The sequence below is a fragment of the Oncorhynchus clarkii genome, chromosome 5 (assembly GCF_045791955.1).
Source record: "Oncorhynchus clarkii lewisi isolate Uvic-CL-2024 chromosome 5, UVic_Ocla_1.0, whole genome shotgun sequence".
Lineage (NCBI taxonomy): Eukaryota > Metazoa > Chordata > Actinopteri > Salmoniformes > Salmonidae > Oncorhynchus > Oncorhynchus clarkii.
The window spans coordinates 59,001,699-59,024,494 of record NC_092151.1 but is presented as its reverse complement, the minus strand read 5'-3'; the positions used below and the strand labels follow the sequence as shown (position 1 = coordinate 59,024,494).

The following is a 22,796-nucleotide window of genomic DNA, read 5'->3' as shown; positions in this document are numbered from 1 at the left end:
AACCAGTTATAGGTTGCTCCAGGAGCAGGCCATGTCATATTCCATTTTATTTTATTTTAATTTAACCTTTATTTAAGCAGGAAGTCCCAGTGAGACCAACGTTGATTTTGCAAGGGAGCCCTTCCTCCTTTGCCTATTTCAAGGAAGAGTGACACCTCTTATCTTCATGTACATTTGAAAGCTGTCCTGTAATTACATATGTCAGTCAAAAGCAGTGAAATAATGTAGATATTTGAAGGACCTTGCTCAACTTTTCTGTCCACAAATCTTTACAGACACCAGACACAGACCTTCAGAGTGTTAGGCAACTTGAAATCCAGCGTCATAACACATTATGACACGGCCATAACCATGTCATAATAGCTGACATAACCTGACATAATATGGTCATAACACTGTCATGACCCATATATTTACATCTGTTGTGACATATTGCCATATTTTATGGCTTGTTATGACATCTACATAAGAGTGTAAAAACCGACATTTATTCAAATGTGGTTTTTTTCCTGCCAAGAAGTTTCCTTTTGTTTGAAAGTGTGTTTCTTAAGTCTTTTGCTATTGTTGTTGTTTACAGACATGTTTTTTTCCCATCATGTTTTAAATAACTTATAGAAAATACACTTTGTGACACTATCAAAGAAGCATTATGACATCATAATCATACAAGCCAGATAGACCTATCAGGTACATGCCCTTATGTCAGTCATGACTCACAAAGAGGGTGTCTTGTCCTGCCGCTGAAATCTGTTCCTACATTCATCCCAGATTAAAAAACATGAGCGTTGGGAGGCCAAGAAAAAAATAGTTTGTGTGGAGGTGCTGACGGCGAATAAACTCTAAACTATCAAAATGAAGAAAGTCGCACCCTCCATATATGAACTCCCAGTAATTTCTTGGGTATTTACCAACGTTTCGGCATCACTGTGCCTTCTTCAGGGTAATCGCAGTCATCAGAAAGAGAGCATTGGGGTAAGAGTATGTCTGACATATAAATGTGTGCTCAATTACAATGATAATATAACACGTCAATTTCAGAAAATATTATATAACATTAACATACTGTTGACAAGTAGGCTCATGTAAATGTTATAACTAGCATTAAAATAATGCAATATATGTTACAACAGGTCTGAATGTGTCATGACACTGTTATGACCACATTATGACATGTTATGTCAGCAGTTATGACATTGACAGGGTTATGACCGTACCATAATGTGTTATGGCGCTGGGTGTCAAGTGAAGTGTTAGTGTTCAACTCATGAGAGCTGCTGGGGATGATATTACAGTCTTTTAGACACTTCAGTATATACACGTTTGCCCATACAGGACTCAAATACACAACCCTTGAGTTGCAGAACAGATTTATGAGGCCATTACTGGGCCTCCGCAGTCCAATAAAATCTGATCTAGGATCACTCATAGGACAAATCTGCATGTCTTAGAACGCTAGTTCACCAAGGCTCAATCTCAATGTCATGACAACAAATCACGACCAAGAAGTGCACTGGAGAATAGAGGGTCCGTTATGATGGTGCTGGTCTGATCAGTTCCTTCTGGACCGGCTTTATGGCCCGAGATTACAGGACCCACTGGGGGGATTAGGCATGCAGGCCCAGATCAGTAAACACACACACACACACAACGATCAAAATCACGGCAAGAGCACTCCATCTTTCTTAATCTCTCAAGGCATAATATAGGTCATAGGACGTGGGTTTTGGTCTTTAATAATAACATTCTTTGTGCAGTCGGTTTTTAATTCATCATTTCTTTCTATCTGTGGGATTTTGCATATCGTTCCAAGAGTCTTAGAAAATGTGTAATGTGACAATCTATTTAAATTTACCCTAATGTAAGATGTATAAAAAATATAAAAAATGACCTGTTGGAAAACCATATAACTACAGCATGTACCTCAACTGAGCATATTCAACATTAGTAGAAAGAATACACTTGCTGATGACTTTCACCTAAGTTATGAAAATAAAAATGTAACTTCCGAAAAGATTATTCGCAGAGGGATAGGGTTCTACCAATAACCATTTTCATCTGAAGAACCCTTTTGGAAGACAAGGGTTCTTTGTAAGGGAAAGGGTTCAACCTAATAACCATAGGTTGATTCTTTAGAAGGCAAGATGGGTTATACATAGAACTCTTGAATCTGAATAAGCTTTTAAAAATTTTAAATAGTGCCTCAGAGTATAAGCATTAACCCTTCAGAGTTCAAAAAGATATGAGAACGTTTTAAACTGTACATACATGTACAGGTCCTTTGGAAAGTACTTAGACCCCTTGACTTTTTTCCACATTTTGTTACTTTACAGCGTTATTCTAAAATGGATTAAATATATATTTTTGCAATCTACACACAACACCCCATGATGACAAAGCAAAAGCAGGTCTTTAGAATTTTTTGCACATAGGTGCATCCCGTTTCCATTGATCATCCTTGACATGTTTCTACAACTTGGATTCCACCTGTGGTAGATTCAATTGATTAGACATGATTTGGAAAGGCACACATCTGTCTATTTAAGGCCCCACAGTTGACAATGCCTGTCAGAGCAAAAACCAAGCAAGGAGGTCGAAGGAATTGTTCGTAGAGCTCCGATACAGGATTGTGTCAAGGCACAGATCTGGGGAAGGGTACCAAAAAATTTCTTCAGAATTGAAGGTCCCCAGAAACACAGTAGCCTCCATCATTCTTAAAAGGAAGCAGTTTGGAACCACCAAGACTCTTCTTGGAGCTGGCCGCCCGGCCAATCTGAGCAATCGGGAAAGAAGGGCCTTGGTCAGGGAGGTGACCAAGAACCCGATGGTCACTCTGACAGAGCTCTAGAGTTCCTCTGTGGAGATGGGAGAACCTTCCAGAAGGACAACCATCTCTGCAGCACTCCACCAATCAGGCTTTTGTGATAGAGTGGCCAGACGTAAGCCACTCCTCAGTAAAAGGCACGACAGCCCGTTTGGAGTTTGCCAAAAGGCACCTAAAGACTCTTAGACCATGAGAAACAAGACTCTCTGGTCTGATATAACCAAGATTGAACTCTTTGGCCTGAATGCCAAGCTTCACATCTGGAGGAAACCTGGCACTATCCCTATAGTGAAGCATGGAGGTGGCAGCATCATGCTGTGGGGATGTTTTTCAACGGCAGTGACTGGGAGACTAGTTAGGATCGAGGGAAAGATGAACGGAGCAAAGTATAGAGATCCTTGATGAAAACCTGCTCCAGAGCACTCAGGACCTCAGACTGGTGCGAAGGTTCAGCTTCCAACAGGACAACGACCCTAAGCACAAAACCAATACAACACAGTAGTGGCTTTGGAACAAGTCTCTAAATGTCCTTGAGTGGCCCAGCCAGAGCCCGGACTTGAACCCGATCGAACATCTCTGGAGAGACCTGAAAATAGCTGTGCAGTGACGCGCCCCAGCCAACCTGACAGGACTTAAGAGGATCTGCAGAGAAGGATATGAGAAACTCCCCCACACACAGGTGTGCCAAGCTTGTAGCGTCATACCCAAGAAGACTCAATGCTGTAATCGTTGCTAAAGGTGCTTCAACAAAGTACTGAGTAAAGGGTCTGAATACTTATGTAAATGTGATCTTTTTTTAAATGTTAGATTAGCAAACATTTCTTAAAACCTCTTTTTGCTTTGTCATTATGGGGTATTGTGTGTAGATTAATGAGGGGGGAAAAGATTTCATCAATATTAGAATAAAGCTGTAATGTAAAATGTGAAAAAGTGAAGGGGTCTGAATACTTTCCAAAGGCACTGTATATTTGGCAATATCTGTACACAGTAAATTGGCCAGTGTTACCTAATGTTGATTTCTCATTGTAACATTTCTGGAGTTGATTCAGGAGTTAAATTATGCCTGTAAAGAGGTAAATTAACACTCTGTGGTGTAAAACCCAAGTGTTTGTGTTAAGAACCAGAAGTGAGTGTAATTGTATAATTGTTACTCTGTGAAGAGTAAAACTCTAAAAACCACGCCCATCATGAACATATTTCTCAGCATACTCTACAGCAGGTGGATTTTTAGAATTGTTTGTTTCAATCTCTTTGTTTTTGCATGTACATTGATTGACTGATCCTATGTTACACAAAGATAAATTACATGCATGTTTCTAAACAAATTGAATCTTGTTCCAGTTTAGATGGTTTAGGTTGTCAATCTTCCATGCCATGGCAATCATTCTGAATGCAGGTTGAAGGTGATTCAAAATTCCAATTGTCAGAAATCTGTCTATATTCGAATAGGAATTACACATCACTTTGTAGGCCAGCATAATGTGACATGCAGGCCTGATATGGCCTGTAAATCAGGAGTTTAACTAGGCCCTCAAACAAAGGACCTGTGATATATGTAACGTATTGTCATATTTAGAGTTATATTTTAAAGGCTAATAAGGCTGGTGGAACTGCAGAGGGTTCTAGGAAGAATGATTCATAGGGTTCTAGGTAGGGGTTCTAGAAGGAACCCTACATAGAGGGTCCCGTACCTGACAAACATGTCTAACATCAATCAGAAATAATTAAGTTAAAGGCTGGCCTTGATCCCTTGTTTCATAATTGAATTGCTGTTCCTCCCTACCACTTGGGTGCACAGGCCCGGCTCCAGGCATAAACGGTCGCTTATGGCCCCCAGCCACTAGGGCCCCGAGTTACAGTAGTAGAATACACAAGGAGCCCAGGGCCCCTGACCTCCAGGGGGCCCCCATTGATTAGAAAATTGCTACATTTTCTCTCCGCCCCATGGCAAAATCTATGCATAGTCCCTTTACCCCAACCTACATGTACACATTACCTCAATTTACCTCGACTAACCTGTACCCCCTCACATTGACTCGGTACCGGTAACCCCTCTATTTAGCCTCATTATTGTTATTTTAAATTCACTTTTAAAATTTACTTTTTTTCTCTCCCCCATCAAAAGGGTAACCACAAAGCCCCCAAAAGGCCATAGCCAGCCCTGGCTGGGTAAGCAGTATTATTATCTTGGCCAGGTCGCAGTTGCAAATGAGAACTTGTTCTCAACTAGCCTACCTGGTTAAATAAAGGTGATATATATATATATTTTTTTTTTATTGTGTAACTGTGTCCAGCCTGTAGCATGTGTCCTCAGAGTGTAGCTAACTGATGTAAACAATGGCACTGGGGCAGGAAGCCTTCACTATCAACTGGCTCTCATCCTCATTAACAATCACACATGCCAGTAACCAAAGGCCAGGTGAGCTTTGATTGGGTTCACCTGGTACTTTTGTAAAAGAAAAACACCTGGAAATCCAGTAGCTGACTCTCAGTTCACTCGGTGTTAACAATTCAGTTTCAAAATCCTACTGAAGTTGGAAGGGTATATCTTTCTGACCTATCACTACTCCGGAGCATCACCTCACGGTTAGCCCTCAGATCAACTTCCTCCTTCCATTTTGAGTTAACTGCATCACAGACAACAACAAAAAAACGCACAGGATAATTGGCTAATGAGAGCCTAAAAGGAACTTGTTCATATTCAAATATCACATTACCTTTCTAAAGCCATGCACTGAAGGAGAGCTCGCCCCAGTATCTCACTCAATTTGATTCAACAGAGTATGAGGGGATAAAAAAATATTTCAGAGCAGCTTAGAGTGTCAAAAGAGCAGTTTCCATTTGAACTGTAAGCCTGGATTATAGGAGTCTGATAACTGTGTCTGCTTAATTAGTAGCCAATAATTATACCAATGCCACCCTGGTTGTGGCCTGCTGCTTCTATAAGGCTCATAGTAGGCATCCAGGGTTTTTTCTCCATGTTGGCCCAACACTACTTATGGCCCAGTCTAACAGTTCCAGCACAGGCTTGGTCAACATGATCCTTATTTCCCAGTCAACTTTAGGTTAAGCTCAGCCTTGGCCACAATTATCAACGGAGCAGTCCAAGAAAGGCCTGGCCAACGTAACTAATAATGACCCGGTTGACGACAAGTCAAACACCAACATGGTCTCATTAGAATGTCTAAATAGTAGCATTTAAACACGCTTTCAAAATATATATTTTTTTAAATGCTCCCGTAACCACTCTGACCTCCACTCTAGCACCAGACTTCTCCGGTCTTATTGGAAGAGCCATAACGATATACTGTAATATGTTATTATAGTGACATGTGTAGTTTTCATACACTTATGCCATGTTCATACGATACTTGGGTGACTAACGAAATCAATGGAGGCATCCTGGGGGTCGGAGTCTCCCTGGAGGTTAGGGCTCCTGGGAACGTGCCCAGTAGATGAGGTTTAGATAGCCGGCTAGACTTAATTACCTAAGAAATCTTATAAACTGTTAGTGAACATGGACTAATTGAGTGACTGTCAGTGACTGACACTGACACAAGAGAAAAACTGCTGATGCGCTACCAAATTTTGAAATTGCACCCATTCTACAGTAAATTGAGACTTAGATGTTTTCTTTGTTTTTGGTGGGGGGCCCCCTAATGGCCGCGGGGCCCTACGCACAGAGTGTCGTCTGTGTATAGGAAGACTACCATAGTTAAACGTCAACATTCTAAAATATTTCTAATGAGATGGCTAACAGAACAAAGGATTTTTAATCATAAACAAACTCCTACTTAATGTTGTTCTACAGTAGTGAGTTTGCAATAACTTGAGTGCATGAGAATGGGATCCAGTTGAATTTAAGTGGTTTCCAGTCATTTTAAATCTACAGCATGGTACCGGTAGTGGCCAGTACACTGTAGGGCTTCTCCTTAAATCACAGACAATTCCTTCTTCAATTCACACAATTCCGTCTTCAATACCCGTCGTCTTGAACCAGAAATAAGTCAAATGCCACCTAAATCTTTGAATAAGTTAAAAAATATTCCTATTTATTTTTTCAGCATTTCTTGGAACATTTCAAATCATCCATGAGAAGTTTTAGGGAAACAAAGCAAATCAACACACTATGGTGATGTGATGGGAGCAGATCAGGACCCAATCTGGGGTCCATCCCATGGGTGAAAGACAAATACCAGGCTTACAAAGACTTAAAACTAATGACATCTTTAATTTGGGTTGTAACGTGACAACAATAATAAAATAAAAATCTCTCCCCTCTCTAATCTGGGTTGAGTTAAATCATAGCTGCTTGAAGACAGAGGAACCTTGGTTGTTTTAGAGGCAAGTCCCTTATCTACATTATTACATGACATTATTTTTTTAATATATTTTTTTGTAAACCCCAGATGCAGCATGTTTTCTCTTCTTTGCAAATGTCCATTGTCCAAAATCCAACAATTTCTGTTCAAACCGAGCACCCCTTTGCTTTTAGGAACTGGATTTAATAAAGAAATTCCTATTACACAGATAGATCGACTAAGACCTGCTGAGTCACTGGTTTTATGGGAGTATAGGTCTACTACATTTATGGCAAATGAACTGAAAATAAAATAGGATATTCCGTCCCAATCCCCTGTAGCTCCTCAGAGCTTGTACACAGACAAACTGCTGTCGGCTTTGTAATTCCTTACTAATATCAGCAATAACATTCAAGATTTCACATATTAAGCCCCCGAGTCGCAGGGCATATTGCTGGACAATTACAGTCTGAAACAAGCAGATACGGATGATCTGGGATTTAATCCCGGATCAGCATTTTCCCTCTTTCCATCTCGCTCTCCCTCTATCCTTTTCGCTCTCTGTCTCTTATGAAAGAAAAATAATGGCCCCATATTGGTAACACAAATAATGTGTTACTCAGGAAAGAGAATTGGGGTGTGGAGACATGACGAGTTGAATTGCTCCCTCTAATAACGCAGACAGAAATAAGTGTAAGGACTCCTCATTACAGTAGATCATTCCATAAAAATACAATAAAAATCGATAACATGTTGTTACAGGTTATGTCTTAGTATAATATCCTGCATCCTTCATCGCACAAACTCAACATACGTTTAAACGATTTTGCCATAAAAACGATATGCTTTTTCTTTAAGCAAATCAAGATGCATGATTTTAGACTGTAGCATGTAGTATGTGTGCACGCACAAAGCACCACCGCCACGCGGTGTGTTCTACCGCGAACGCAGCAGCAGCAGAAGCAAACTCCTTCATCCGCTACACTTTTGTCCGTGTGATGCTAGAATACAGAGAGTTTCCCGGGAAAGCTGTGAAGCGAGCGGTAACCACTTGGGTCCACCTGTCCCGGGTTACTGTCCCTGCTCCAGGCAGCTCAAAAAAAGAGCCCAGTAGTTATTTGAATAGGATTATTAAATTGACTTCAGCAGCCAGGGCCAGGGCTATTGTTTAGTCAGCTCTCTCTCCAGCTTCTCCTGTAGTTTCTGGAAGGAGGGCCTCTTCCTGGGCTCAGCCTCCCAGCAGCACCTCATCAGGGCGTAGACACTGGGGGGACACTCCTCTGGAGCCTCCATACGGTAACCCTGCTCCACAAGCTCCTTCACCTCCTTCAGAGACTGAGGAGGGAGACATAAGGAGAAAGATAGAAAAAGATGGGACACGTGATAATGTCATCCCCTCTTAAAGGGCCTGTTAACTTTTTAGTGGACACAAAATGAATATCAAACACACAACATTTTGTCTACATACTGTATCTGTATGCTACATCGCCTGCATTAAACAAGTACAGTATGAGCCACTCATTCTAATTATATGGTTAAACCACCACTAAGCATGCTTTAAGTCAGTCTAGTTGATCCCCCGCTGGCTGCCCATGCCATGTCCTCATATTCCCCCTGACCTGCCAGGTAAACAGGGATAGGGCTGCACAGGAACAACGGATTGACAGTGAGACTGTGTGTCACAGGAGAGTGCAAGTTCCATAATCTCTTCCCCCCCTGCATGTACAAACACACATACGCACTCATGAACACACAAGCTCTCTCACCCTCCTCACCCCACCCCTTCGTTCTTCTTTTTGGCTGGCTGCCAACAGGAGCTGTTGCCGTAGAAACGCGGCCTACAAGCACTAATCCTGGTTTATCCCTGCCATGATTACCTGCTTAGTGCCATTGCTTTGATTCTCTGCTTTACATACCTGTGTGGGGAGTAACTGAGACTCCCTACAAACAGATAAGGTATGAATAAAGAGGATTTTAAGTATGACGTAAATAAATAATGTACCCTTCCATTTCTCTAGAGTTAACAAACTCCGCCGTGATGACAGGGCAGTTATCGGTGCTGCTTCACCAAGACTAGGGTGTTTTTCTTCAAATGAACACATTTGGTGTCAACGAAAATGTAGTGCTAAAGAAACAGAGGTCTGGGACAGACTACAGTATATGACGGCATCAGAAACCATGGGACAGAAATATGGTTTAAACCTATTCACAGGGGTCCCCTACTGGTAAAACATCATAACTACACACAGTAGGACCAGAGCCAAGCTTATGAATCCCCTCATTTCCCCCGACACCCATTCAGGAGAGATAAAATGAGTCCGGTGCAAATCCTTGTCCTGTGACGCACTTACATGGCCTTTAACCTCCGGCGGAGTTTCCTTCGTTTCAATACCGTAAGTCTATCAGTGGATAAAGCACTGCTGACGTACGTGGATAATGGGTCATAAAGGCATACATGTCAAAAATATATATGTATTAAAAAATAAACGTTTCCCCATTAGGACCAACCATAATAGGTGAAACGCGCTGGTGTCAGGATGTCTATGGTGCACCAGGTAGTAAAAACTACTGGGTTGGCACTTTGTCACTGATCAGCGGTAAGATAAGGACACTGGACACTGTCGCAGGTATCCAGAGGACACCGTGGCTCTCCTCCCACAGGCTAAGACCTCTGGGACACCTGCTGCAACACTGGTGTCAGAACAGAGGACCTTGCAGCTTCCATGAATGACAGAGAGCTATGGCATGCCATCGTTTCGCGCATTACACCACCTTAAGAAAGTGAGCAACTGGGGTGGACTGCCTTGATTGATTTTTCGAAGGAAAAAAAAAAACAGTTCACATTTGTCTCATTCAAATTTTTGTGGCATTGTGCTTCCACAGTGACTCATAACTCCACTGATCATTATGAACGGTGATGTAAAGTCAGGACTCACCATCTTGGGGTAGGGTTGTCGACCATAAGAGAACGTCTCCCAGAGGAGAACTCCGTAGCTCCATACGTCTGACCGCGTGGAGAATTTCTGTAAGACAACCACACATAACCACAAAGGCAAATCAATGATAGGTAGCAAAAATCACAACACCGATGGCTGACTGACATGAGAAGTATTGTCTAATAACGACATAGGCTAAAGCCCTGACACCAGCCAACAATCGTACACGATTCACATGAATTATACATTCTTTAAGTCTGTGAATACACATACGTCTCTACTGCAAGCATGATAAACGTTTGAGAGGTAAACACCATCATACCTCTTTCTTCAGGGCTTCAGGGGCTGTCCATTTGACTGGTAGTTTAGCATTGTCTGAGGCCTTGCAGTCCAACTTGGTCAATCCAAAGTCACTGACCTTGGCCACGCCCTCGTTGGAGACCAGGATGTTACGGGCCGCTAGGTCTCTGTGGACCAACCTCTTAGACTCCAGGTACTCCATACCCTCACATACATCTCTGAACACACAACAACACACACAGTCTTATATACTGAAATAGACACAAATGTAAAGTTGGTAATGCGGCAGGGAGAGTACCAAGAAGAGCCATTCAACTGTATATGGGATGGGATCAGCTATGAATGACTGCTATGAATGACTGTTAAAGGGCAGTGTGACTGTAGTAATGTACAGTGTATAGAGTTCTATTTAACTCTATGATAAGGCCTCACAGTGCAAAGCGCAGTAGCTGGTCAGTGTTGATGACATAACGGCCCCTTGTCCGGAGGAAGTTCACCAGATTACCCTGCAACGCACAATTAAAGAGACGGTTGGAAAAGAGTTGTGTAATCTAAATTAGTCCCTAAGTGTGTGCTTGCTACAATTGTTTTGCATCAACAAGCTTTTAAGGCCAGTCTCCTGGACTGAGATTAAGTCTACTCCTAGTATATTTGTTAGTCTTGATTGACGGTGATGACAGATTGACTGTACTGAAGTCACGGCAGCAGTACCTTGGCCATGAGCTCTGTGACGATGTGCAGTCCATTGTGTAGGATCACCCCCAACAACCGCACCAGATTCTTATGCTGCAGTTTCCTAGTGGCGAGTCAGACCAAAAACAATAAATTAAGGAAGGAATGAAGGGTGAGGAAGCAAGGAAGTAAGCAAGAAAAGGAAGGAAAAAGGGGACGAAGGAAAAAAAGACAGATAGAAATTCCTAAATTTAATTAATTAAGTTAATCAAGAAAACATGTCTCGTTACTCTCGACTCACGTCATAACAGTGGTCTCTTCTAAGAATGCCTGTGCTGTTACATCACATTTAATGTTCTTTACTGCCACCTTCTGGCCCATGTAGTCTCCTTCATACACCGCTAGGGGACAAAAGGATGAGACTGTCAATTCAACCTGTAACATCTAGAATCAGGGTTCAATTCAACGTTAGAATGGTTTACCGGCTCATTAAAAAAATTCACAATAAGACATTGCAATCTCACCTCCAAACTCCCCCTCCCCGATACTCCCTCCCAAGGTCAGCTCCCTGATATCCAGCAGCCATCCCGCTGTGACACAGACAGAGACACCAGTCTAAAACAAGTAGCTTTTCATTCTTTATAGCTCTCACTTCAAAAGAAAAGACGTGAGACACACCCTCCCACCCACAAAATACCCTGTGGCCCCCACACAGAAAGGCATAGATCTCTGAGCCTTGAGGAGGCCAACTCTGACACATCATGAGACTGTAAAGCCCAAGCACTTACTTTTAGACAGCTCCAACTCAGCTGACTTTGTGCCCTCCTTCTCTTTGGGCTTTAGAAGTTTGGTAACAATAGCTCCCTTGTGCTTGGAGTAGAACTGCAAAGATAGCCATTAGTGACAGCTTATATTAAAAACAGAGGCTGAACTATACTGTCATTGACACTTTTGGAGAGAATAATGCTGTGTTATAGAGCTAAGCTTCAACACCTGCTCCATTTTATTTTTATTTTTTTATTTCACCTTTATTTAACCAGGTAGTTACCAACACCTGCTCCATATCAGCTGTGGCTAGTGCACTCTGTGGCTAGTGCACTTTGTGGCTAGTGCACTCTATGGCTAGTGCACTCTGTGGCTAGTGCACTTTGTGGCTAGTGCACTCTGTGGCTAGTGCACTCTGTAGCTAGTGCACTTTGTGGCTAGTGCACTCTATGGCTAGTGCACTCTGTGGCTAGTGCACTCTGTGGCTAGTGCACTTTGTGGCTAGTGCACTCTGTGGCTAGTGCACTCTGTAGCTAGTGCACTCTATGGCTAGTGCACTCTGTGGCTAGTGCACTCTGTGGCTAGTGCACTTTGTGGCTAGTGCACTTTGTGGCTAGTGCACTCTATGGCTAGTGCACTCTGTGGCTAGTGCATTCTGTGGCTAGTGCACTCTGTGGCTAGTGCACTTTGTGGCTAGTGCACTCTGTGGCTAGTGCACTCTGTGGCTAGTGCACTCTGTGGCTAGTGTGGCTAGTGCACTCTGTGGCTAGTGCACTCTGTGGCTAGTGCACTCTGTGGCTAGTGCACTCTGTGGCTAGTGCACTCTGTGGCTAGTGCACTCTGTGGCTAGTGCACTCTGTGGCTAGTGTGGCTAGTGCACTCTGTGGCTAGTGCACTCTGTGGCTAGTGCACTCTGTGGCTAGTGCACTCTGTGGCTAGTGCGCTCTGGCTTTGCAGTGAAACTAAAGAAGACTTGTGTCCTGACGACTGTTATGACGTGCCGTTTGAGCTAGATTCACAAAATATATCTGTCGCAAACTTATGAGGGTTGTTCATTTTTTTTACTAAGTTTGTTGCCAAAACTCATAACACAAGTGTGTGTATGGGCCACCTACAGTATACTGAATGTATGTACAGTACTTAATGTTAGTTTTTCCATTCTAAAACTAAACCAATTTAGTACTATCGAAACGAAAACAGAATGATGGTATGGTGAACTGTACACAAACATATTTTATTTTTAAATCCAATAGTCCTGCCCACAGCTGTGTGTGTGTCAGGGAGCAGCTGGATTCTCCCTTTATTTCCTCACAAGAGTTAGTCAGCGATATGAGTCTGGACTAAAGACATCTGTGCTCCACAGATAAGGGAGTGGTGAGGCATATTTAGTCTTTACAGTCACTCACATCTCCAAACACCATTGTGGCTGTGCTTTCCAATAGCTCGGAAACTCATAGGCTCAATATAAACATTAAAAAGGTCTGCTGAGACTTAAGTCTTTCTTGTAAACCGTAAACGATACTTCCTTTCAAATGGGTCACAGTTAGCCTTGGTGTGGTTCAAGTCAAATTCAGTGTGATCATTTTTCCATAGAGAGGCTCCCTGTTGTGACAATGAACATTAGCTCATCAGTATAAAACCCTAGGCAAGATATTTGTTAGGAAACCCTCAAATCAAATGTTATTTGCCACGTGTCGTAAACCACAGGTGTAGACTAACAGTGAAATGCTTACTTAGTGGTATTTTCCAACAATTCAGAGTTAAAGATAAAGTGCCACAAGGAATAAATACACAATGAAAAACTAAAACGATTCAAAATAACATAGCTATAAACAGCGAGTACCAGTACCAGATCAAATCACATTTTATTTGTCATGTGCCGAGTCGATGTGCAGGGGTACGAGGTAATTGAGGTAGCTATAGGGGTAAAGTGAGTAGACAACAGGATATAATAGAATGAGCTGTAGCAGCAGAGTATGTGGTATGAAAATGTGTGCATGGCGTCAGCATGCAGGTCGTAGCAAATACCACCAGCATGCAGGTGTGGGCGTATGTAGTGTGTGTGTGTGTGTGTATGCGATGTGGTGTAAGTGTAATATGTGTGAGTGTGTGGGTTGAGTCCAGTGTGTGTGCATATGCAGGTAGTCCTGGTAGCCATTTGATTAGCTATTTAGCAGTCTTGTCTTTTGTATGGCTTAGAGATCGAATCGTACTACACCGGCTCTGACACTCGCCGGATGTGGCAGGGCTTGCAAAGCATTAAAGATTGCAAATGGAAGCACAGCCGAGAGCTGCCCAGTGACACGAGCCTACCAGACAAGCTAAACCACTTCTATGCTCGCTTCAAGGTAAATAACACTGAAACATGCATGAGTGCACCAGCTGTTCCGAAAGACTGTGTGATCACGCTCTCGGCTGTGTACTGCGAGCATGAGCTGACCAACTGGCAAATGTCTTCACTGACATTTTCATCTCTCCCTGTCTGAGTCTGTAATAACAACATGTTTTAAGCAGACCATCATAGCCCCTGCGCCCAAGAACACTAAGGTAACCTGCCAAAATCACTACTGACCCGTAGTGCTCAGCCGTAGTGCTGACCCGTAGTGCTTAGCGTCTGAAGCTATGATGTGCTTTGAAAGGCTGGTCACCAAAGAACTTGACGCTCTCGACCCACTCCCCTACAGCCCCTTTGATGTGGATAAGGGTGTGCTCACCCCTCCGTTTCCTGTAGTAGTCCACGATAGGCTCCTTTGTCTTGCTGACATTGAGGGAGAGGTTGTTGACCTGGCACCAGACTGCCAGGTCTCTGACCTCCTCCCTATAGGCTGCCTCATCTTTGCCTGTGATCAGTACTACCAATGTCGTGTCGTCAGCAAACTTTATGATGGTGTTGGAGTCGTGCGCCGTTCATCCACAGCCGTGGATGAACAGAGAGTACAGGAGGGGACTAAGCAAATACCCCTGAGGGGCCCCAGTGTTGACGGTTAGCGCGGCAAATGTTGTTGCCTACCCTCACCGCCTGGGGACGGCCCGTCAAGAAGTCAAGGATCCAGTTGCAAAGGGAGTCCCAGGGTCCTGAGCTTGGTGATGAGCTTGGAGGGAGGTATGGTGTTGAATGCTGAGCTGTCGCCAATTAACAACATTCTTACATAGGCATTCCTTTTGTCCAAGCGCAGTGTCAGTGTGCGTCATCTGTGGATCTTTTGGGGTGGTATGAAATTTGGAGTGGGTCCAGGGTGTCTGGGATGACGGTGTTCATGTGAGCCATGACAAGAATTTCAAAGCATTTCATAGCTATAGATGTGAGTGCTACGAGGCGATGGTAATTTAGGCAGGTTAACTTGGCGTTCCTGAGCACGGGACTATGGTGGTCTGCTTGAAACATATAGGCATTACAGAGTGGATCAGGGAGAGGTTGAAAATGTCAGTGAAGACACTTGCCATCTGTCAGCGCATGCGCCGAGTACGATCCAGGAATTCCGTCTATGAATGTTAAGCTGTTTATTAAAAGTTCTGCACTGTGTACACATATCCCAACATGTTCAGCTAATTTTCTATATAAAAACTCCTGACCCTACCAATAAGGTCTGTCTTACAAAATTTATATTTTTTTATCTCAATGAGACTAAACTTGATAAATAAAAGTTTAAATAAATGAAACAGATATATCTCCTCCTCACCTCGATCATGTCTAAGAGGTTGTAGAAGTACTGGGTGTTGTCGATGGTCAGTTTGCTGTCCTGGTAGATGACTCGGTAGTGGATGACCTGGCTGGAGTAGCTGACACAGAGCACGTAATCACCATGGTGGCGGATGGACTCCCGCACCAGGAACAGGCCATCTTCCACAGGCAGCAGCTTGGACACCGCCTCAGGACCTGAGATCTTCCCATGGAACCAGCTGGCATGGACCAACAAAGTTATTGGTCAGGATTAGATATGTTCTATAAAGGGCCAGGAATTGTCGCATGGTCAGGAAAACCACTTGGCCCTAGCTCACAGCTAACCAAACTGGACCAAATCTTCCATCTCAATAGTACTATAGTTGTATGCTATAAAGTAGGTGTATTGTAGTATAGGTCTATATATAGAAGGCCAGACGCATAGCCTTAAATTGACCTACGGCATGAGACTGAGACTAGGGTCAACGCAAATGGCCTCTCGTTCTCGCACGTTGGTGGCAGAGACGAGTCCTTCCTCTCCTGTGGTGTTGTGTCTGGCCTTGAAATGTCGTTTCCCCTAGAAAACAGCATCAGAATAGCATTCAGTAGAATCATAGCTTCATTTAATCTCAACTGTATTTATAGAGCCCCCACCAGAGTAGACGGAGTGCACAAAGAGCAGGGGAAAGTTTGGATTATTACATTTGAAAAGTACATTGTGTGCAACGAGGGCCTCTGAGCCCCTTTTCTGACCCCAGAATAACAACAAATTGTTATGTACCGTCCCCGTTTCCACAATAGTGAGGATGTCTCCTTTGCGGTAGGCCAGTTCACCAGCTTTAGGTTTGCTGTGGTCACTCTTGGCAACACGTGTGCCGGACGCCCAACTCTTCTATAAGGGAGAGATAGAGAAGGCGACTTTGACATTTACAGCATCAGTTGCTCAGAAACTCAAAATAAAATTCAAGTTCAGGCATGGTGGTACATTAACCAGTTATTTCTCAGGAGGGAATGAGTCACTATTACCTACAAACTGATAAACAAGCCATTCAGTGTCATGACAGAACTAATGATTTTATCTCCCAGTAACTGACCCGGGACATACAATTGATACATACCGTTGCCATCCTCAAGAATAAGTTTGGGTAGATGTAAATTCATCAGTAATGAGAACACCTGTTCAAGGAGAGCAAATTTCTTATGAGAAACACCATCTGGAAAACTTGTAACACAATTCTAGCAATAATAGTAGGCTAAATAAACAATATGTTAGAGTAACAGTAGCCTACCACTGCTCCCTTCCTAGTCATTAAAATATATACATTCCTAAAAAAATAAACCCTATCTGTAGGAGCAGTTCAATATAAGAAAAAGAAATAGGCAACAGCATTAAAACAGACCACTCAAGGTGGGACATCATATGGCAGTCAGATACCTGTGGCTCAGCAATGAAGCAAACTGTAATATGGTCCAAAGACAGACGTGATGAGTGGTCATAAGATGCAGGCATTTAGTGAGCTGTCGCAGTGGACGTGTGAACTAAGACTATTTATTTCCTGATAATGAGAACTCAAGTGAAGCTATAACATTGACCTGAAACCGTTACTTACCTATGGGAACACGCTAAATGTGTTCACAATGTAGATCAGCATTAGGATTCGATCTGTCATATTTCTCATTGCAGTTTCGATTTGTGGAATGAGTGCGGAAGCCAGTGACCAATTGCACCGGCGTGTCGCATTACAGGCTATTTAGTAACAAAGAGAATCGAGGTAGAAGTGGATGCGTAAATCTTCCTTCATGTGGTTAAAAGTTCCAACGACAAGCACATAATGTTAAGATAATGGCTATAACGCCAACCCAGGGATGTCGCCAGTGGGGCTATGATATATAAACAGGTATATTACGAGTGTCTGATTGGGATGTTGTGACCTGTAACACCTGAGTAAAGGATTATGCTTGAACTTTACCAAACTCTCCGACGTGAGTTATTCACATTAAAACAGGGTGTCAGCGAAAATAACCCAAAGTCAAGCGCCACGGAAAATAGGATAAAGTATGTGGACAATGTAATCGCTGTCGGATAAACACAAATAAGTGGAACAAATGAGCGAGTACGAAGAGCCTGCAATGTGTCTCAGTAAAAATTCCGGTGGCTAGCGCCATGGACATGAACGGTGATTTGTACCAAAACTGGTTGTTTTTCCGTGATCAGTGGGAGAATTATTAAAACGCTACAGGTTTAGATTTTTTTTAAAGACCCGCATGTGAGAGTGGCAACACTGCTCAGTGTTATTGGAAGAGAGTGCCATATGCTTCAGCGTCACCTAGATCTGGGGGAAGAGGATATAAACAATTATAAGAAAATCCTTGACGTTTTACAAATACATTTTTAACCCACTCGTAATGTGATTAATGAAAGATTCATTTTTAACACGTGAACAAACTCAAGAAGAGACGTCTGGTCAATATATTGTGAGGTTGCGTCAATTTTCGGATTCTTGTGATTTCGGGTCAATGAGAGACGAAACGAGCAGACAGACTTGTGATTGGCTGTAAAGATAAGTAAGCTGTATGCTGTAAGTAAAAAGTATGCTGCGCGAACCACAACGCTGAATAAAAAGGCATGGATATATGCAGAGCAAACGAACAGACGCAGATCCAATTTAAAAATATGAACACTGTCCCTGAACAGGCAGAATCAGTCACTTATGCCACTCAGAACAAATACAGAGACCATGTCGACAGAAAATGGAAACATGATTCATCGGACAGTGGTCTAAGGAGAAAAATACTAAAGAAGTGTGCAGGTACTGTGGATCAACACACGCAAGAGCCAAATGCCCACCATATGGGGTTATTTGCAAAAGTGTGCAGACAAAGTAAGCCTGTCAATCTGCTAGAACAGGATACATGCAGTGATCAAAATGATGCTGAAGAAGCAGACATTCTATACATGAGATGTTAATTCTGTTCAAAGTGGCAAAGATAAATGGTTTACAAACTTTAAAGCTTACCCCATTGATATGTAATAACTGTGATTATGATCAAATGCCAGCTAGACAGTGGCTCAACTGTCAATATACTCAGCGACAGAGACTTTATGCAAGTAATGCAGGATGGAGATACAAAGCCACAACCAAGCAAGGCGAAGGCAGTAGGGGAGTGAACTACAAGCCAATCAGGATGGGGAAACATGTACTCAAGTTCCAAGTGGTGAAAAACCTTGCAAAAGCCTCTCCTTTCAGCAGAAATATGTGAAAAACTTAAGTTGCTACAACCACCAGCATGCCATTCATCATGTCAACACTAAAAACAAAAGGTCCCGCCAGACTCGAACACCTCAGAAGCAATATTGAAACAGTTTGAGGACGTTTTTGAAGGGCTTCGCCTGGTGGTGGATGAGTCTGTTAGATAAGTTCAACAGCTTCCCCTCTGAATCCCCATTCCACGGAAGGAAAATATACTAAAGGCTGTTGAGTCAATCGAGGAACAGGGTGTCATTACGAAGGTCACCAAACCTACTAAGTGGATAAGCAACATGGTTGTGGTGGAAAAGCCTGGCAAAATAAGAATCTGCCTTGATCCAAGTTCACTGAACAAAGCCTTATGTAGGACACATTACCAAATGCCTACCATTGAAGAGATACTGCCAAGCCTGGCAAAAGTGAAAATCTTTTCAGTTATGGATGCAAAAAATGGTTACTAGCAGATATGTTTGGGATGAAGAGTAGTTAACCCACCACATTTTGGACCCCAATGGTAGATACCGGTGGACAAAGTTACCATTTGGAATGAAACCAGCGAAGGCAACATGAAGCACTTCAGGGACTGTCAGGAATAAGCATCATAGCTGATGACATCACGGCTGTGGTGCTACAATGGAAGAAGCAGTGCAGGACCATGACCACAACCTGACTCAGCTCTTGCAAAGAGCAAGGGAGATGAATCTAAAGCTGAATAAAGACAAAGTTAAGCTCGCTCACCAGTATTACATACATCTTTTGACAGCTGAAGACCTGAAGCCAGACCCCAAGAAGGTGGAGGCAGTAAAGCAAATGCCGCCACCTACAGGTGCAAAAGCAGCGCAGCGACTGCTTGGTTTTGTAAATTACTTAGCCAAATTCCTACCTCGTCTGACGTATGCGAGCCATTGCGTCGGGTGACCAACATGATGCATTGAAGCAAATCAAGAAGTTGGTAAGCAACGAACCAATACTGAGGTACTTTGACCTCTCTGAAGTGACCCTACAATGTGATGCAAGTGGTAAAGGCCTAGGGGCAGTGCTCTTGCAGAAGGGGCAGCCCATTGCATTTGCTTCAAGGGCATTGACACCCATGGAGCAAGGATATGGCCAACTTAAAAAGGAGTGCCTAGCCATGGTCGCCTGTGACCGTTTTGATCAATACCTTCATGGTAGGAACTTCATCACGGTGCACACTGATCACAAGCTGCTTGAGGTTATCTTCAAAAAACCTCTTCTGTCTGGGTCGAAGCGACTTCAAAAGGATGACGCTAAAGCTTCAGCGTTATCAACCACAGGTAGTATACAAGAAAGGAAGACACGGGATGCTAGCAAAGCTCATTCAGCAGAGGACAAGACTTCTCAAATGCTTCAGTCTTTTATCCTAAGAGGCTGGCCGGAGACAAGAAAGAGTACGCCCATCCTGGTGAGGGACTACTGGACATACAGAGATGAACTCACAATGCAGGAAGAGGTTGTCTACAAAAGCGACAGGGTGGTAGTGCCAGAAACTCTACGCCCAATGACTCTCTCTCGTATTCATTCAGGGCACTCAGGGGTCAAAGCCAGTCTCGGGAAAGCCAGAGACTCCGTATTCTGGACCAACATGACCCAAGAAATGAAACATCTTGTGGCTGTGTGCAGCATATGTAATGCTAATCTACCTAAGCAGAAAAAGGAAACACTGCAGCCACATGACAACCAACACATCCTTGGTCTAAAGTGGGAATGGATCTGTTCACAGTAAAGAACGTTCCTTTTCTGATTTATAGTGAACTACTATTCAGATTTTTGGGAGGTGGAGAAAGTGATTTGTCACAACAGTCAGTTGCATCATCGACTGTTGTAAGCACCAGTTTAGCAGGTATGGCATACCTGACAGTGGTGTAGTTACAGATAATGTGTCCCAGTTCACGAGTCAAGACTTTGCTTTGTTTGCAAAAGCCTGGGGAATTCCATCACGTGACCTCTTCACCATACATACCACAGTCAGAGTAATGGTAGGTCAGAGTCAGCAGTGAAAATAGCAGACAAAGGCAATGCAGGCGTGGAGAAATACTCCCACAGAGGGCTTCGGCAGCAGTCCTGTACAACACCCACTCTCTGTTGCCAACAACTCCCAAGCTCCTCGCACCAAAGGTCATTAGGGATGTTCAGGCACACAAAGTGCACGTCAGGAGAAGTCAAAACAAGGCAAATATAATAAAACAAGGCAAAACTGTCAGAGTGCTCCTGTCACCTCACGCCAGGGATGCCACTTAGGAGGACATACGCCCAGTTCAGGAGAGCATAGGACACAGGAGGGACAAATGGGAAGATCCTCTGGATGGTGTGGGCAGGACACATAATGAGGAGATGGGGAAGACCCCACCAGGGCAGTTATCTCTGCCGACCGTGCCTACACAATTTCAGGAGGCTGTGGGAGAGAACCTAAGGATCCCAGAGGTGCCCAATATGCTACCAGTGCGCCGCACTAGGACAAGGGCTAATGTAAGACTGCCCCTGCGGTATGGGCACTGTGGACAACGATTTTTTATTTTTAAATCTTTAAAAAAATTACGTGTTTAATGTAAATAGGTATTTTCACTGTATTAAATTGGTATGAAGTGTTCGAGTTAACATCTTTCTTTTAATTTTGAGTTAAGATAATGGTTATAATGCCAACCCAGAGATGGCGCACCTATCTAGGATATATAAACAGATGCATTATGAGTGTCTGATTAGGATGTTGTAACATGTTATACCTGAATAAAGGATTATGCTTGAATTTGACCAAACGCAACGACGTGAGTTATTCACATTAAAACAACGAGGTTGTGTGTTGTACAATAACCTCTCTAGGCTAGGGGGCGGGATTTTCACGTCCGGATGAAAAGCGTGCCCAAAGTAAACTGCCTGCTACTCAGGCCCAGAAGCTAGGATATGCATATTATTAGATTTGGACAACACTCTGAAGTTTCTAAAACTGTTTGAATGATGTCTGTGTGTATAACAGAACTTATTTGACAGGCAAAACCCCGAGGACAAACCAACCAGGATTTTTTTTTTTTTTAGGTCACTCTCTTTTCAATGGGTTTTCTATGGGGATCTAAATTTCTAAAGCACTTGCTTGCAGTTCCTATCGCTTCTACTGGATGTCAGTCTTTAGAAATTGGTTGATGTTTTTCCTTTGAGAAATGAAGTAGGGCTGTTCAGAACGAGGGTCGAGTGAAGTGTACTGTTGTGGTTGGGGCACGTGACCTGAACTCGCTCCACTTTGTTTTTATCCGCTATTGGACAGCAGTTTATCCCGTCTTAAATTGTATCGATTTTGGTAAAAATATACCTAAAGTTCTATTAGGAAAGTTGTTTGAAATGTTTGGACAAAGATTACAGGTAACTTATTAGATATTTTGTAGTCATGTTGCGCGAGTTGGAACCAGTGTTTTTCTGGATCAAACGCGCCAAATAAATGGACATTTGAGATAGAACGACGGAATTAATCGAACAAAACGACCATTTGTGATGTTTATGGGACATATTGGAGTGCCAACAAAAGATCTTCAAAGGTAAGGCATGAATTACATCGTTATTTCTGAGTTTTGTATCTCGCCTGGAGGGATGAAATATGATTGTCTGTGTTTGTTTGATGGGGTGTTATCCTCAGATAATAGTGTGGTTTGTTTTTGCCGTAAAGCCTTTTTTGAAATCTGACACAGCGGCTGGATTAACAAGAAGTTTCTTTAAACCTGTGTGTAACACTTGTAGCTTTCATCAATGTTTGAGTATTTCTGTAATTTGATTTGGCTCTCTGCAATTTCACTGGATGTTATTTGAGACAATGCATTACTGAACATAACGCGCCAATTTAAACTGAGGTTTTTGGACATAGAGGGACTTTATTGAACAAAACAAACATTTGTGTAACATGGAGTCCTGGGAGTGCCACCAGATGAAGATCAAAGGTTAGTGATTAATTTAATCGCTATTTCAGACTTGTGAGCCTTCTCCTTGGCTGGAAAATGTCTATGGTTTGTTGTAGCTAGGCGCTCTCCTAACATAATCGCATGGTGTGCTTTCGCCGTAAAGCCTTTCTGAAATCAGACACTGTGGTTG

At 42.9% G+C, this 22,796-nt stretch overlaps 1 protein-coding gene across 2 annotated transcripts; it reads right to left on the bottom strand.

Annotated features, from left to right (window-relative positions):
* Nucleotides 1–6,846: 6,846 nt before the first annotated feature.
* Nucleotides 6,847–18,593, bottom strand: LOC139410122 (megakaryocyte-associated tyrosine kinase). Of its 2 annotated transcripts, none has more exons than XM_071155568.1 (13): nucleotides 18,474–18,593; nucleotides 16,575–16,632; nucleotides 16,238–16,348; nucleotides 15,918–16,033; nucleotides 15,476–15,695; nucleotides 11,819–11,912; nucleotides 11,555–11,620; nucleotides 11,332–11,431; nucleotides 11,070–11,154; nucleotides 10,791–10,864; nucleotides 10,381–10,576; nucleotides 10,059–10,145; nucleotides 6,847–8,457 (listed from the first exon to the last, which is right to left on the bottom strand). In XM_071155568.1, exons 2-13 carry the CDS (start codon nucleotides 16,581–16,583, stop codon nucleotides 8,284–8,286), a joined length of 1,332 nt encoding a protein of 443 aa, XP_071011669.1. In that variant the 5' UTR covers nucleotides 16,584–16,632; nucleotides 18,474–18,593; the 3' UTR covers nucleotides 6,847–8,283. The 2 variants fall into 2 exon arrangements, with proteins under 2 accessions (XP_071011669.1, XP_071011668.1); XM_071155567.1 differs by lacking the exon at nucleotides 18,474–18,593 and adding an exon at nucleotides 17,067–17,156.
* Between the last annotated feature and the right edge of the window lie 4,203 nt (nucleotides 18,594–22,796).

Coding starts and splice junctions, on each gene's coding strand:
- LOC139410122 (XM_071155568.1), bottom strand. Junction 16,034..16,237: donor CTATTGTGGAAACGGGGACG/GTACATAACAAT, acceptor GCTGTTTTCTAG/GGGAAACGACATTTCAAGGC. Junction 11,432..11,554: donor CGGGGAGGGGGAGTTTGGAG/GTGAGATTGCAA, acceptor TTTGTCCCCTAG/CGGTGTATGAAGGAGACTAC.